Raw genomic sequence first — 16685 nt, 5'->3', positions numbered from 1 at the left:
TCTGTGTGTGATTTTGTCATGAATTCTCAAATTAATTCCATTTTGGGAAATATATTTAATGCTTATACATAACCATAAGAGCTACATATATCATTACCCATTTTATAATACTCATTTCGTTTCTCAATGGATGCATGAATTCAGGGCCTTCCTAGATTAATGTACTCTGCAATTACTTCATGGTCTTTGCATTTCCTATAAAGTGGTAAAACCATTCATCCTCCTCAATCATTTATTTTCTTGATTCACCCAAAATTTTCAAGTTTTCAATTAAATCACTCTTACCTTCCTCTCTCTTTTTTATTTTATTTTATTTTATTTTATTTTTTTGAAGGGAAGATCAATTCATTAATACGAAGCCATACGACATCTACAAAAGAAATCAGAAACGATAAATACAATGAAAATTGAATCAAATAGCAATTCTAATTCTGTAGAACTACGATCGCGAGTGAGAATTGACATTGATGAATACCCTCGTCTCTTGAATCGCTGTCCTCCGCAGCTTTCTTCTATAAAGGGGCCTTGCGATTTTTGATAGTTTTTGAATTGAACAAAACCTGATTCAATTAATTATAGTCGTTGATTTGACAACTTATTCAACGCCGCACGAACCACCACCAAAAAATTAGAACTTCCGATGACAAAAGGGAAGTCATCTACACCAATCAAAACCATCATAAGGATGGGATCTATTATTATAAGTGATTAAAAAGGAATTTAGGGGCTTACCACTGATCAAGAAACCAGTGGTAGCCCCTACCAATAATCACAATGGAGATCAAGGATAGAAGGATGAAGAAGGAAAAGGGGAGAAGGGAGAAGATCGAAGGAAAACCCTAAAAAACTGAAGAAACCCTAGCAAAAAGCTAGGAAAAACACCCTCCCAAGGAGAAACCTAGAGGAAAACCCTAGTAAAAAACTAGGAGAAGAACAGAAATGATTCTTACCTTCCTCTCTCTAAATCACAACAATTATGCAATTTTTTTCAAACACAATGAAATCAATACTCCAATGACAAATTTAAGTCGAAGAGTAAAAAGATAAGATTCGTAAAGTATCTTTCTTGCTACGAATTACAATCTGCAAATTTGTGCAATTTTTTCACAAGCAATGAAATTAGTGAAAGGATTAAGTATGTGCTAGCAAGTTTATGATTAATGACAATTAACAATAATCAAAGAACGAAACCAAGTAAAACAAAGAACAAGAATGAATTTACCGTGGGAAACCCGAGAACCGGGAGAAAAACCCATCAATCCACTATGGAGTAACAATTTGATCAAGAACAATGTAGTTTACAAGCTTTCAATCACCATGAAAGCTCCCACCCCAAACTCACCCTCTCAAACACTCACACCCTAAGTGTTTGGGTTTACATGAGGCTCTCTCTCTCTACATCTTTCCCCCTTCATCTTTTTACTCCCTTACAATGACAAATCATGAGTATATATAGTGCTAAATACAAGGCAAATAATCCAAGGGCTAAGAATGTAAGTTATTGACAAAGGAGAAATCAAGACCGTAAAATTGAGGCTCAAACGCGGAAAAACAGAGCCCCGAGAAACCCAGTGGAGCGGCCGCTCCAAAGGACAGGAGCGGGCGCTCCAGCAGACTGGAAGAAAATAGCCAAAACGAGCCTCGAAGGAGCAGGCGCTCCACCAAAGAGGATCGGCCGCTCCACCAGAGAGGAGCGGTCGCTCCGTATTCCCCTGCTGGACAGCTTCTCGTAAAATAGTCATATCTTCCTCGTTTCTTGGCCAAATTTATCTTATAACTAGTCGTTGGAAAGCTCTTGAGACGAGCTATCACCTCCAATTTGAATCATCTCAATATCACTTCTAAATCTTGAGATATGCTCATTTGAAGTCAGCCCTTTGTCATCCACCATTGCTTAACACCAAGCAATGGCCCATGGCTTAAACTCCTAAGCTATGCACCCCCTTAGCCTCCTTGAACCGTTCTCCACACTTCTCAAACCCAACAATTAGTATTTGTATGCTTAATTACAAAGGTAGATTACTATATTTACGATATATTGCAATTGTGAGTTGTTGAATTGAAATATGGCAATGACATTTAATTATTTGAAATTTAGCGATTGTCAATTGGATTAGTTTGAGTTTTTGTTGACTTTTTTTTTTGGTGTTCAGAGAGCCACAAGGGCGGGGGTGAAAATCGATCCCATGATCTCCTGAAATTGGGAGGGAAGCTCTAACCACTTGAGCTATCCCTCACTCTCTTGACCTTGTATATTGTAAATTTGTAATTTAAGTATGGTAATGTGGAATATTTATATAATAAAATTGCTCTTGTTTTGATAGGGCCTAATGTCAAAAATTAGGAGATTTAGAATAAGGCCCTCAAAATATTTAAGACGGCATGCATGAATTTATACTAATTTTTACCATTAATATGTATATATAATGATATACAGAGTATTATTATACTTCGTCCTACATTTTATCTTAACAAAAAAAGTAAGTAAACATGGTCAATAGTTTTATGAAATAATAATGTAAAAGGTCAAAGGAATACATTTATTGAAAAACATGATTATGTAGTACTTTCTCTCTTTCTTTTTAATTGTAATACTTTGACCTTTGCAGTCTTCAACATGCACATTTTGACTACTTACGTATTCAATCTAAAAAATTATACAGTAAAATTCATTTCAAGACAAATCCAACAACATTTTATGTGATATAGTTTTGATCTTTATATATACGAGTAATAGTTTTCCCTAGTTTTTATTATAGTCAAAGTTTTTATACGTTGACCACTAAAGTCAAAATATAATAATAGGAAGAAAAAAAAAAACAGGGAAAGAGTGGCTAATAATTAAAGATTGCAATTGCCTCACAGAAAAAAAAATAATAATAAAATTAAAGATTGCAATGTTTAACATTTGTCACCGTCACCCACAAAAAAATATAATGAGAATTGAAGTCTAATAATGGCAGTCTTTTGTGCAACACAAATCTCATTTTATATCTTCCTCTCTACTTATCCACTCTTGTAGTGAATTCAATTAGAATTAATGGCAAAAAGTAGTGATGTTACACTTATTTCGGAACTTTTGAAATTGAGAAATGTTATGCTCATAAAATAATAAAGATTAAAATAAAAATAACTACAGAGTAATGAAAAAAAAAAAAAAAAACAGAGAAAGTATATATATATATATTAAAAACTTAAGAGATGATAAAAGTAACGTTACCTTTTTTTTTTTTTTTTTTTTGAATTTGTCGATGCAAAGCACCTAAAGTTTTGAAGGAGAACAACTGCAAGAGAATAATTTTTCCATTTTTGTTAGTATAATCATCAATCCACCAATACATTTATAATTTTAAGTTTAACACTTATGACAGGAAAATTAAAAAAAAAAAAAATTAATAATTAAAAGGTGCAACAATAAGAGGAGAGGCCAAGTGAAATACTTCAATACACATCCATTTTCAAATCTCAAATTTAACTTTCACATTAGGAGCATCCTTTTTTTTTTTTTCTTTTTTTTGACACAAACACATTAGGAGCATACTTGTATTTTATAAAAATCAACTTAAACTTTTTTTTTTTTTTTTTTTTTTTGAAATAAAATCAACTTAAACTTGAAATTACCCAAAATGTGACATGCAAATTAATTGAAACCCAAATACACAAAGTAAAACTTACATGAAATATTTTTATTTTTGTTGGGGAGAGAGGCGAATGCTAGTGTTAAGCTTTGTCTCTAACTATCTATTCTCTGTTTCTCTCTACTTATATAACTCATGAAATTATTTAAATATTCAATAAATAAATAAATTATGTATAGTGTGTACCATGTGTCACAAAGGAGAAATGAGAATGGCAAACAAATAAGGTAATAAAAATAAAAGGAAAAAATAATTATGATAATTACCAAAGTAATCAGTCTGAACAAATCATCTCCCATAATTGTTAATCAAATTTAATTTTGTTCCTTAAATGCCCAAGTAGAATCACCTAATTTAATACTCCAGGATTTCTTGTCATTGAATTCTGCACAAGAGTTTTACGGAGTTTTTTATAATTTTAATTTTTAATAAATTGTGCACCAGAGATTGGTTAAACAATCTGTGTCATGTACAGTTTGTACATAATTAATGACTTCATTATCAAGATTATTACCTCGTTTTTTTTTTCTTTTTTCTTTTTTTTTTTTGGGACAGCCAACATTTTTTTTTTTTTTTTTTTTTTTGAGGGAACATTATCAAGTACTTATACATAGTTCCAATTGTACAAAATTAAAGTTGTAAACATAATTTTCTGTCAAAAAAAAAAAAAAAAATTTAAACATATAATATTTAAGTTTATATTTTAAATAGTTGATATCGTGACATTACATAACAACATATTTATCAACATATATTACCACATGATAATGTTTTTTGTTTCTATGATACTACTAGATCCATATTTGTTAAAGTAAGACAAAATACTCTGTATATTTAATTTCATTTGCATTGAATTTAAACTTTTAAATATTTCAAAGACCACAATCTTTATTACATAAGTCAAATTCAGATTAATACCTAGATTATCCTTAGGCCAACGTCTTAAAAGAAATTAATTATTCAATAAAAATAGTTTTAATTTAGTAAAAATAAGTTTTTAATCATTACGGTTACTATATAATTTTTTCCATTAGACCAAACTCAAGTTCGAACTATATGCCTCTATATAGCATTGCTCACGTTTTCTTTCAAAGTATAAATTGCATATGTTTCAGTGCACAAACTGTCTTATATATTATAAACCATAATTTAAGGAGAAAGCATATTAATAAAGAAAATAAGAAACCTTTACGTTTATGCTATCTGCTCATCTCTCCACAAAATTCAAAGCATTGTTACATGAAATTCTGGAGTACAATTTGAAAGAAAAAACTTCTGCAATTTGAATGTCCACACATATTAAGTGCTAAATGTTTAACTATAAATGTAGTAGCTTTATTATGTTGTCGTTTGACAATATTTACATACTCCGTATTTTAGTTTAAGTGTTATTCTTAAATTCGTAGTTTTAAAGTAATACTCCCTCCGTCCCCGATTGATAGTCACTTATGTCATTTTTGGGCATTCAAAATGTTAGTCACATTTGCTTTTTTTAAGTACTCTCTCCGTCCCTTTTTTACATTCCTGCTTTCCTTTTTGGATATTCTAAAATTACATTCCTCTTTTCCTTTTTAAGTAAGTATTTTTTTTTCCAAATATCCCAAATTATCCCTCTTTTTCTGTTTTGTAATTAATGCTCACTCTTACTTTCTTATTCTCACTCTTATTTCCCCCCTAAAAAAATTTAGAATCCTTGTGCCTAAATTAGATGAATATGATTGGTTCTTAATTTTCCAATAGGAGCATGTTATTGGTCCTTTTTTTTTCCGCAAAGGATTGATGACATGACATCATTAAATATCAATCTATCTTTGTTTTACTCAAATACATCATTTAATGTTTTGTACTTCCCATTGTGTTTTGTTTTATTGTTATTTGTTTTATTCTTAGTTCTTTAATTCCCGTGTAATTTTACAAACAGGAATGTAAAAAAAGGATGGAGGGAGTACCATTAATATTATTTTTTTACCAAAATTCTCTAACATTTGCAAAAATATTTGTGCAAATTTAATTTTCCAATGTAAATTTTACTTTCCCATGTATTTTAATTACTTTCTCTCTCTACTTTTTTGCATACCCAATGTAAATTTACTTTTTCAATGTGCTATCTTTAATTCTTCTTAATTCCGTGATTTTTCTTCAAAAGTGACTATCAATTGAGGACAAAAGGAGTATTCCGTAATTTTTTATATCCCTAAGGGCTATGTATATCATTTCCCTTTTTTATAATTTTTACACTATAGTAGCAATTAATGTTGGCAGAGCCTTGATTTTTTTTTTTTAGAGGAAGGTATAAATCTAATTTGTGCTCTTGAATTATATATGTCTAACAAGAGGAATATAAAATTTAAACAATTAACAAAAGGTTCATTATCACTTGATGTCATTTTAGTAATTTTTATGTTAGAGTTTCAAAGAGGTATATTTAATTTTACGGAGTAATGTTTTAGGGAAGAATGTCGGAGTTTTTATTGTCACAATTATATGAGAGTCTACACGATGACCTATCTTATATTCTTATCTACTATCCCTTAAAAAACTTTTTAAAATATATTTAATTTTTTTATTACTCCATTATTTATCTATCTCTTCTTTTGTATTCAAGAAATACGAAAACAAAAGGTATGGACTAGATAAATGAAATGTTATAGTTAGTACTTTTGTCCCTATTTTTTTTGGGCCATTGGCAACTTTAACCAAATATTCGAGATGTGGGATCTTATTGGGTTCGTCTAAGATCTTGTTCAATTCTCCTAATGGTATATTATATTAAAATCTAATTTTCATAATTTTTACGATTATAAAATAAATTTTTTTACTTCGTACATATTAAAACATGCCTCGAAGACCGTATTAAGTCAAATATGAAGGCAAATGGGAGTTGTCCCTGTAAATACTAAATAGTGTGACCTGAGTCACAAAAACATGAGGTTTACTGTTTTCCTCAGATGAAACCCGAGTGCAAGGCAAATGTACATTTGATGAGTCAGCGTCTGGAAGTGCATGTCTTTTTCCAGATTTCCTTCTCCTGTACCGTGGAGTAATGAACTATTGACTATGAAAAACAGGGTTCAGAAGAGAATTATTTAGAAGTCTAAAAATTAATTTTAACAAGCTATAGTATAATACTTCCAAGTTTAAAAAGTATTACTAACCAAGTAAAGCACAATTGTAAAACAATGGAGCATTAATAATGTAACTTATTACATAGTATAATACAGTAGTCACAACATACAGGCATACAGCAGCATATCTGAAATATATAGCGAAAACTAAGCTGGAGAAAGGTAAAAGAATACAGGTGAATCAAAATTTCATTAGTTAAGCTTGATATATTCGTCATTGCCACTTAAAACAGGAGACAACTTTGAACTTGAGCAGCACTATGATTTACTAAGCTACATTGCTGCAATATGTACAAGATTAACAAAATTTTAACTGATGTTTGTAAAAATTGTGACATATATTTAGAAAGGAATGGCTGCTGTCTTTTGTTCAATGTGCCTGTTCTGCAGATTGAAAATGAGACCAATATTCCTTCACAAGCTGGGAAAATAGTGAGTCTTCCTTCTTCATTAACTTTATAGGGTCGTCATATTCCACCAATTTTCCTGCAACAACATAACATCACATTCAATAATTAGAATCCATTCAATTTCTTAGGACTTGCCTTCATTGTGTTAATCTAGAATGTCACTCAGTGTATTATTCAGAGTTATGCAACTCTTGCAGCTTGTTGATTAGAAATGACCACGAAAATATTGGAAATGTTAAAAAGAAAATAACCATCACTAATGGCAAGGACTTTTGTGCAATCCATCACGGTTGGTATCCTGTGAGCTACTGTGATCACAGTACAGTCTGCAAATTCTGTTCGTATTGTTCTTTGCAGAATCGTGTCGGTTGCATTATCTATTGATGCAGTTGCTTCATCAAGCACCAATACCCTGCTTCTTCTCAGTAAAGCACGTCCTAGACAAAATAGTTGTCGCTGACCCATGCTCCAATTTGATCCATCCTCCACAACTGACATCAAAATGTTTTAGTATAAATGCATAATAGTTGACTAGCTCATTTTGGTATATATCATAGAATCATTCCCTCCATCCTCCAGAAAAAAAGGACAATAACCAAGTTCATAGTACTGAAAAAGTGATACCTGCGGAATCTAGGCCCTGTTCTTTATCTTGGACGACCTCTTTAAGTTGACATTTCCCTAGAACCTTTAGAAGAAGGGAAAAAAAATACAGTAGTAAAGAAGGAGTGCATCAGAAGTTGTCATGCATTGCAAAAAATATTGCACGACATAAATTAGATTACATAAGATAGGTGAAGTATACCTCCCAGAGCTCTTCATCATTATGCTGACACAAGGGATCCAAATTGAATCTTACAGTTCCATTAAAGAGTGTAGGATCTTGTGGAATAATCCCAAAACGCGACCGTAGATCATGAAGTCCTATTGAACATATGTCGATACCATCCACTATTATCTTCCCAGCCACTGGTTCCACCAACCGAAACAAAGCCCCTATTAGAGTAGTCTTTCCACTGCCAGTCCTGCCCACAATACCAATTTTGTCTCCCCCTTCAAAGGTGCAACTTACACCTTTAAGAACCAGTGGTGTATCTGGTCTATATCTTATCTACAAGATATCAATGTCTCTTAGTGAAAAATTCTATCTAGTATCTGTTTAAAGTACATCCCAGTGCACTAAAATTTACCTGTAGATTGCATATCTCCACTTTACCAGCTGATGGCCAGTTTTCTGGAGGGCGGCTGTCTTCAATGACTTCTGGAGCTTCACTGGGAATATGCATGTATTGATCAAGCCTCTCCACACAAATGATATAGTTGGCTAATGTGCATTGATTTTGGATCGAATTAACCAGAGACATATTTAACGAGAGACCGTATGATAGAGCCATTCCAATAAACCCTGCATTATTTATAATTTTAGAATGGAATATTTTACAGCAAGAAAAATCTATCTTCGTCCCCTATATCTACTTCAAAACAATATACAAGTACTTCGTAAGAGATAATACCACCCACCAGAGCTAAAAGTTCCCGTTGGAAGCAAAACCATGGACAAAGCTGCGGCTGCTAGAACAGTTGCACTGAGGGTCTCAAGCCTCTGAATCAGCCATTCACTAGCTGTAAAATTGTGGAAGAATGGACTTGCATTTATATCGATTATATCAAGACTCTTGGCAAAGAACCGGTCTTCCTCCTCAAAAGCTCTAATAGTTATGGCTCCAGCTATAGATTCAGCTAAATGGTTGGCAACCAAAGACTTTGTTGTGCCATTCATTCTCATCAACTCTTTCGCTGTCGCAAAATAGTATTTCTGTTGACATGTATAGCTCATTAGGTATAAGGAAAAAAAAAATTTTAAAAACTGGCAACTTGTAAATTTGCCAATGATTATCTTGTTTAAGCGGAGGTGAAGGTGGATGAAAAGCTCTATATGAGTCCAAACCATGTCAAACATGTTCTATATGAGTCCAAACCATGTCAAACATGTTAGCAAATACAATTATAAATACTTTTAAAATTTATGGAGTTGGTAATTGGTAGAACAATGTAATTGTAGAACATATCAAGTTTATTGAATGTTCAAAACCTAAATTCTAATCTTTTGTAATACTTCGTATAATTCAAATATCTGATCCTGAATTGTTCTTGCAAAATTTTAAGCAGAAACTTTGGCTATATGATGGACTGCATATTAACATTCACTAGCTGTCTCATTACAACGTAAAATTAGTGTTTTGACACTCACTACTTCATGGAAATTCATAATGTGTTCTATGGACTTTCTTGGTTCATTAGATGACTCAACACAAGCTTTTTGAGGTGAAATTTAATTTGAGGTATTATACACTAATTTGTTTACCTGCAACCGGATTGCCAAATAAATCACTGGTATGGAGACAAACAAAACTTGCCAAGTAATAACTGCCAGCACTCCTAGATTAGCATATGCATTTATAGTAGCCCCTATCGAAAAGAGAAGGCTGAAAGGAACATCAAGATCAACTATGCCCAAATCAGAAGAGACCTACAGGGGTGTAAAAAAGGAAAAAATATCCATTAACATTAGTACACACACCTGTATAAATAAGAGTTATGAAGCTAATGACAACTCTATGCTCACCCGACTTAGTATCCTTCCAAGAGGTGTTGAATCATAAAAAGACATAGGAGCATGGAAGAGAGAACTCAGTAGCTGAGAAAATAAGGATTTAGATGCAGTCAAGCCCATTGCAACAACAGCAAGAGATCTGAAGAGTAAAAACAATGTCGAGGATGCTCCGATGATAAGGTAAACCACAATCAACTTAAATGTGCTGACATGAGGATTATCAACACTAGAGGCCATCCAAGTGTTTTGAAGTATCTGGCCTGTAATAAAGGTGAGGTGGCAAATAATAGCTATAGAAAGGTAAATGTAGCCTTTGTTCTGATTTAGGTAGGTAAAGTATGGCTTAAGACCAGTGTCACCCTCTTCTCTTTCTTCTCGTTTAATTAACTGATCCCCTTCTGATGCTTCATATTGCTTCTTAACAATGGTTCTCTTGATCTCCTTTGCTGGATTATTGTGTTCTCCAGATGACCCAGCCTCAGGTAGTTTTTCAGTTCCAGCGGTCTCTTTATGTGCATTTACAAGGTCCAAAAATTCTTGACTTGAAGCTAACAACTCATGGTAAGAGCCTGATTGAAGAATTTCCCCATCTGACATCAGCTGCAATTAAGGAAAGTATTTACCAAGCAATAATTAAGTTTTCATGGAATGACATAGTGAAACAAACTTTAAGGACCAAAGACCACAATAACCCTTTGTAAGTCCTCAAAGTAAAACAAGGACTCATGATACAAGGGAGAATTATTATGCCTAGTATTAGTAACTCTAAAATTGGACATTTTGAAGTATGGGTCAAACCATTCATTTATATGATAGTCTTAAAAAAAAAAAAAAAAAATGTTAGCTATGTAACATCAAAAAAATTAATAGCTCCGAAGTACAATGCATACAGATGACTGGCACCATTTGAATAATGTCTTCAACAATCAACATTATCTAGCTGACAAGGTTACTATCCTTAGCAGAGTAAGGGGGACCTAACGTACAAACTCATATCTAAGTGAAAATAAAGTAGTAGTTTCTAGTTGATAAATGATCTGCAATGCCACGAGCCCACGACCATCTGCTACTTACTAGTATGTACGATGCAAAGATAGTCTAGCAAGATTAGAATATAGTTTGTATGGTCAATAATTGATAGGTTTCTTTCACTCCATCTTATTCAAGTAGGAAAGGTGGACAAAATATCAGGGTAGCCTTCTCTGAAGACATTAACTCTTTGACTCCATAAATATAACAGAGAGTAGGTCAGAGACTAATGTCTTCTTGAGCCTTGAGCTCTGTAATTAAGATAGCAGTGTTTGAATCAACAATAACAATATGCATAGGCATATCAAGAAGAATGATAAAACTACTTAAACCTTTTTAACAAAATCTATGTCGATTGTGAAAGATGAAGGCTGCAAGAACACTAGGAAAAGTGATGGCTAACTCACCAAACAACAATGAAATGCAGGTAGAAAATCAACTTGATGTGTCACTAGTAAGACAGTCTTTGCAGAAAGAGCTTCCATAATATATTCCTGCGACAATTTCAAATATCAAATGTTACTAAATTGTGAATGAAAAAATATAGAAATGCATAGATAGGATCAAAGAGTTACACTGAAGAGGCTAGTTGCAGTATGTGCATCAACAGCACTGAACGGATCGTCTAAAAGATATATGTCAGCATCTTGGTATAATGCACGGGCAAGTTGTATTCGTTGCTTCTGACCACCACTTAGATTAACTCCTCTTTCCCCTATTTCTGTCAGATCACCGTAAGGAAGAAGGTCAAGATCCTTCATCAATGAACACCTGCGAAGTGTTTCTTGGTACCTTAGCTCATCCATAGAAGACCCAAAAAGAATATTTTCACGTATTGTCCCTGTTTGAATCCAAGCTGTCTGGGAAACATAAGCAATCTTACCATAAACTGCAACCTGTGTGAAAAACTATATTATTAACAGCCTCTGAATTTAGATAACCCCAAACAACTATCATGAGAGACATCAACAATTTTATTATGTAACATTACTGCAGCCTTCTAGATAAATAACTGCCACTGATAAGTTAAGAATTCGCAAATGCCTACATATAGGACCTTTTAAATATGCAAGCTTTAACAATGCACAACAATATAAGAGATGAGAAATGTTTGAGGAGGCTTACAGTTCCCTCTATATACGGTACTTCTCCAAGAATTGCTGCCAGTAATGTTGATTTTCCTGAGCCAACTTCTCCACATATTGCAACCTTTTCACCAGGCCGAACAGCTAAATTTATGTTCCTTAGTGTTGGTTTTGATGAATTTTTTTCCCAGGAAAGATTTGCAGACCTCAACTTGATAGCATGATCTAAGTTTCCCATGTTGCTCTTCTTTTTGACATTCTGAGTCAGAAGCTCTGGTTCCAGAAGAAACTCCACGATACGTGTCAATGCAACCCTTGCTTGAATCACCACACTTATGACATCAGGGATAGATCTGATAGGTTCTTGCACTAGACGCAGTGTTGCAACAAAAGTGAAAACATTGCTAGCATGCAAAGGAATTTTGAGAACATAACAAGCCCCAAATGTAGCAGCAGAGACCAAAACGGGAGATGACCAAAATAAAAAACCATTGTATGACCTACGCAATTGTACTGCTGATAACCATTTAACTTCCACTTTCCTCAAGCCCTCAATTACATTCTTGAAGTGCGTCTCCCATGCATACAGTTTAAGCACCTTCATATTCACAAGAGCTTCAGAATAAGCCTTCAGCCTAGCATCCTGTGCAACCATAAGCTTACTTTGGAATTTATGTTGTAATTTTGCAAGGGGGGTGTTGCAAAGAACAGTTAAAATTATCACGGCAAGTGCTGCAAGTGTTGCAAGTCCCACCGAATGAACCAGAATAAATAATGCAATGCAAAGCTGAAGGCTTGTAGTCCAAGTCTGGTGAGCCCAGAACGGAAACTCGCCAATCCTATAGGCATCAACAGTGACATAATTCATTATCTCACCAGCAGAGTGTCTCATCCTGGCAGCATTTGATAATCGTAGCTGCTTCTTGTAAATTGCAGCAGTAAGCAAAGACCTCACTTTCAGGCCAATTAATCTGCTTTTGAAGTACCATTGTCTCTGTGACAGAGATTCCAAGGTCTTTGAAAAGAAGAGTGCAAGGGCCAAAAGATAGCCTTCATGTTTGAAAGCCTCTTTTCCCTCTGCAACCTCAATGAAAGCATTCAGCAGAAGAGGTCCAGCTGACAGGGTAAGTATCTTCAAAACAGCAAAGAATCCAGAAAGAAGTATATCATTCCAATGGCATGCTACAATAGTCCACAAAATTGAGGAATGTGAAGAGGGTTTATCCTGTTTCTGTTTACTCAACTGGTTTATGTACTGCAAGTAACAAAATTCAGCTCTATCTGCATCCCGTAATTTGGGGATATCCTCGTCTTGAAGAGTCTTCAACTTACCCAATTTCATCAAAGGATTCAACCACCAGAATGTTAATCTACCAAACAACCCAGCTTCAGAAAATGGAGAGACTTGGACTGCTGAATCAAATTTACAGCTGCCATTAGCCTCACCATTAAGAGGAGTGTAAAGGGTACCTCCATTACTCTCTCCATCTTCTTCATTTATGTACCCCTTGTAAGTACATAATAACAGTAAAGTTGCTCCTAGGAAAGACAGTATATCCAAGGCTACTTTGACTGTTGTTTCATTGTTAACTATGGCAGCAAATAGAGCTAAGAAGCAAATAATCCCAGCAGAGAGAAATGCAAAAATGGACAAGATTCGCAATGGGGCTCTTGGGAAGTATTCTCCTCTAAGACTTGCTGTTAATCCCACCAACACCCACGTAAACCCTTGGAAAAAATACAAGGCCCACCAATGAATCGGTAAAGTAGAATGACCATTTCCCAACTTCTCCACCAGAATCCAAGTTCCTAAACTTATGTAAAGTAGTCCCAAACAGCCATTAAAAACAGCTGATGCTATCTGCAAGTTTGAGAAGCGTTTATAACGAGCTGATAGCTCGATTCTCTTGGAGGAAATTTTACAAATCACGCTAACTAAGAGCACTGCCAGTAGCAGTATGTCAAGGCAAATGATTAAAGCATGATTGACACATGAGGAAGGATGGGTCACAAACACAAATGGCACTCGAGTGCAAGGCTCTATATCGATAATTGAACAATTAGATTGCCCACAATATGAATTCCACAGACCCTCCATCAACATTATGTAGCCTTTCTTCCTCTATAGAGTCTCTGAATTAACCTACAGATATAAAATCATCAATTAAAACTCATTATCTAACCAGCCTAGAATTGTTCAATAGTACAAAGAAAAACTTAAAACTCAAACCAAAAAACTATTTTCTGGTACGACATACAAACAAAATACCAAATTTAGATGTGCATCATTCCCCCTTAAATCAAGTACATCTCAAATAAAACAACACATAGTTCAGAATAAGAGAGCATGGTTGTCTTCATTAATATATGAATACCTCGTACAAACATTTCGTAACAATAAAGCTAAAGTACGATGAAATAACATGCACGTATAATGAAAATGACATTACCCGGTGCACATTGTGCTCTTTGGTCCAATATACTACATAACAATTGATGAGAAGAAAGTAATATTTCAAATTAAAAGAATATATAGGTCAAAATACAAGACCATGTTTGATCTTCATCCATAAATGAATATCTCGTATATAGTTCAAAACAAAAGAACATATCGTAATAACAAAGCTAATGAAAGAACATGTATGTACAATGAAAAGAACATTTAACTAGGCACGTTATGCACATTGTGTTCCCGGGTGCATTATCTCACAATTGAAAAAACAGGTTAAAAGGGTAAGAAAGTAATAGTACTAACAGCAAGTCAATGAAGGCCAAATTATCTTATTTCTGTTGGCACCAAAAGTTGTCTTATCTCCTGCAAGAAAAATTCAGCCCTGTCAGCACTACTTATAGGTTTTAAAATAAAACAATTGGGTATCTATGAAAATAATTCCAATGAAAAAACAGAGAAAAACCCAGAAACCCTGAATCCAAATTAGACAAACTTACATTAAGAAGGAAACCCATGTGAAAGATGGCATCTTTATGACATGAAAGTGTTAAAAAAAAAAAAAAACCAAAAACCCAGATTTTGATGAATTTTTACAGAAACAAGAATTTTATTGCAACAAATTACAATTAAGTAAATGATTGCTGCAATAATAGCGAGAAAATAATGGGAGTATAGAGTCAACATGATTTGGTATTAATACTATATATAGCACTACTTCAGTGACTGTTGTTGCACACAAACTGTTTGATGAAATGCCTAGGTGGGAGAAGCGTGATCCAATTGAATTTTGGGACGAATAGTTTGTGGGCGTATTGCGGTGTAATACAAGTATGACAAATACATATAGCGTCATGGCTCACGTACCTTTTCGGAACATTTTTCTAAGGTTTTGGAAGTTTGTTGCCTCTTTATTTGGATGTATTCAATGAAAAAATCATCAAGCATGTCAACATTCATTTTTTTTTTTTTTTGAAAACAGCATGTCAACATTCATCGACTTGAATCACTTGATTAAATAAGGCCCCGTTCTTTAGAGCTGCTCTGCTCTGCTTTGCTCTGCTGAAATCTGCTCTGCTTTGCTCTGCTCTGCTGAAATCTGCTCTGCTCTGCTTCAATCTGCTCTGCTCTGCTCTGCTTTGCTTAAAATTAATACTTAATATTGAATTATTATAATAATAATGTATATTTAATAATAATAATAATAATAAATAATTAATACTTAATGATAATAATAATTAATATTTAATAATAATAATAAATAAATAAATAATATTTAATAATAATAATAATAAATATTTAATAATAATAATATATAATTAATATTTAATAATAATATATAAATAATATTTAATAATAATAATATATAATTAATATTTAATAATAATAATATATAAATAATATTTAATAATAATAATAAATATTTAATAATAATAATATATAATTAATATTTAATAATAATAATAATATATAATTAATATTTAATAATAATAATATATAATTAATATTTAATAATAATAATATATAAATTTAATAATAATAATATTATTAAATATTAATATTTAATAATAATAATAATTAATATTTAATAATAATAATATTAATAATAATATAATTAATATTTAATAATATAAATATTATTAATTATAATTAATATTTAATAATAAAATTTAATGATTATAATAGTAGTAGTAGTAGCAGCAGCAGTAGTAATAATAATAATTGTAGTAATAATAATAATAATAATAATAATAATAATAATAATAATATAGTAATAATAATAATAATAATAATAGTAAAAATAATAATAATAATAATAGTAATAATAATAATATTAATAATAATATTAGTAATTATAATAATATTAGTAATAATAATAATATTAATATTAATGAAATCTGCTCTGCTCTGCTCGGCTCTGCTTTGCTCTGCTCTGCTCTGCTGAAATCTGCTCTGCTTTGCTCTGCTCTGCTCTGCTCTGCTGAAATCTGCTCTGCTCTGCCCAGAAGCTCAAAAGAACAGGGCCTAAGAGAGGTTGAGAATTTGATCTAGGCTCCAATCTTAATCTTGTTTTTTAAAGATCATAAAAGAGTCAATAATTGTCCTTAAAATTTGTTGTTTTAATAGTATTTATTTTTTTATTTGTTGTATCAAAGTGTCTAGTGTAACTAGAGTTAAGTATTTATTGAACTTTGTATACGTCAATTTGATTCTATTTTTGATTAGACACTTTGAGAGTGGAAGAAAGAATAAAGGGATCTCTTTCATTAAAGTGACCTAAATAATGAGAATTGAATCCCGAACTACAGGCATATGACTAATTAACTAAACTCGT

At 32.6% G+C, this 16685-nt stretch overlaps 1 protein-coding gene across 1 annotated transcript; it reads right to left on the bottom strand.

Moving 5' to 3' along the window:
• Positions 1 to 6836: 6836 nt before the first annotated feature.
• On the bottom strand, positions 6837 to 15138 carry LOC145562724 (ABC transporter C family member 10-like). Its single transcript, XM_081623098.1, has 13 exons — positions 14851 to 15138; positions 14657 to 14716; positions 11942 to 14044; positions 11392 to 11712; positions 11224 to 11310; positions 9800 to 10387; positions 9539 to 9703; positions 8695 to 8989; positions 8364 to 8578; positions 7979 to 8284; positions 7798 to 7861; positions 7425 to 7664; positions 6837 to 7249 (listed from the first exon to the last, which is right to left on the bottom strand). The coding sequence occupies exons 3-13, from the start codon at positions 14003 to 14005 to the stop codon at positions 7134 to 7136; spliced, it is 4461 nt and encodes a 1486-aa protein (XP_081479224.1). The 5' UTR covers positions 14006 to 14044; positions 14657 to 14716; positions 14851 to 15138; the 3' UTR covers positions 6837 to 7133.
• Positions 15139 to 16685: the final 1547 nt, after the last annotated feature.

Source organism: Chenopodium album, chromosome 10 (assembly GCF_948465745.1).
Source record: "Chenopodium album chromosome 10, dcCheAlbu1.1, whole genome shotgun sequence".
Lineage (NCBI taxonomy): Eukaryota > Viridiplantae > Streptophyta > Magnoliopsida > Caryophyllales > Amaranthaceae > Chenopodium > Chenopodium album.
The sequence above is the reverse complement of the archived record's forward strand: the minus strand, read 5'-3'. Positions and strand labels throughout refer to the sequence as shown.

Excerpts from the sequence above, each read along its gene's own strand:
- LOC145562724 (XM_081623098.1), bottom strand. The coding sequence starts at position 14,005 with ATGTTGATGGAGGGTCTGTGGAATTCATATTGTGGGCAATCTAATTGT. Across the intron at positions 11,713-11,941 it reads TACCGTATATAGAGGGAACT|GTTGCAGTTTATGGTAAGAT; the intron begins GTAAGCCTCCTC and ends TTTTTCACACAG. Across the intron at positions 10,388-11,223 it reads CTGCATTTCATTGTTGTTTG|CTGATGTCAGATGGGGAAAT; the intron begins GTGAGTTAGCCA and ends CCTTAATTGCAG.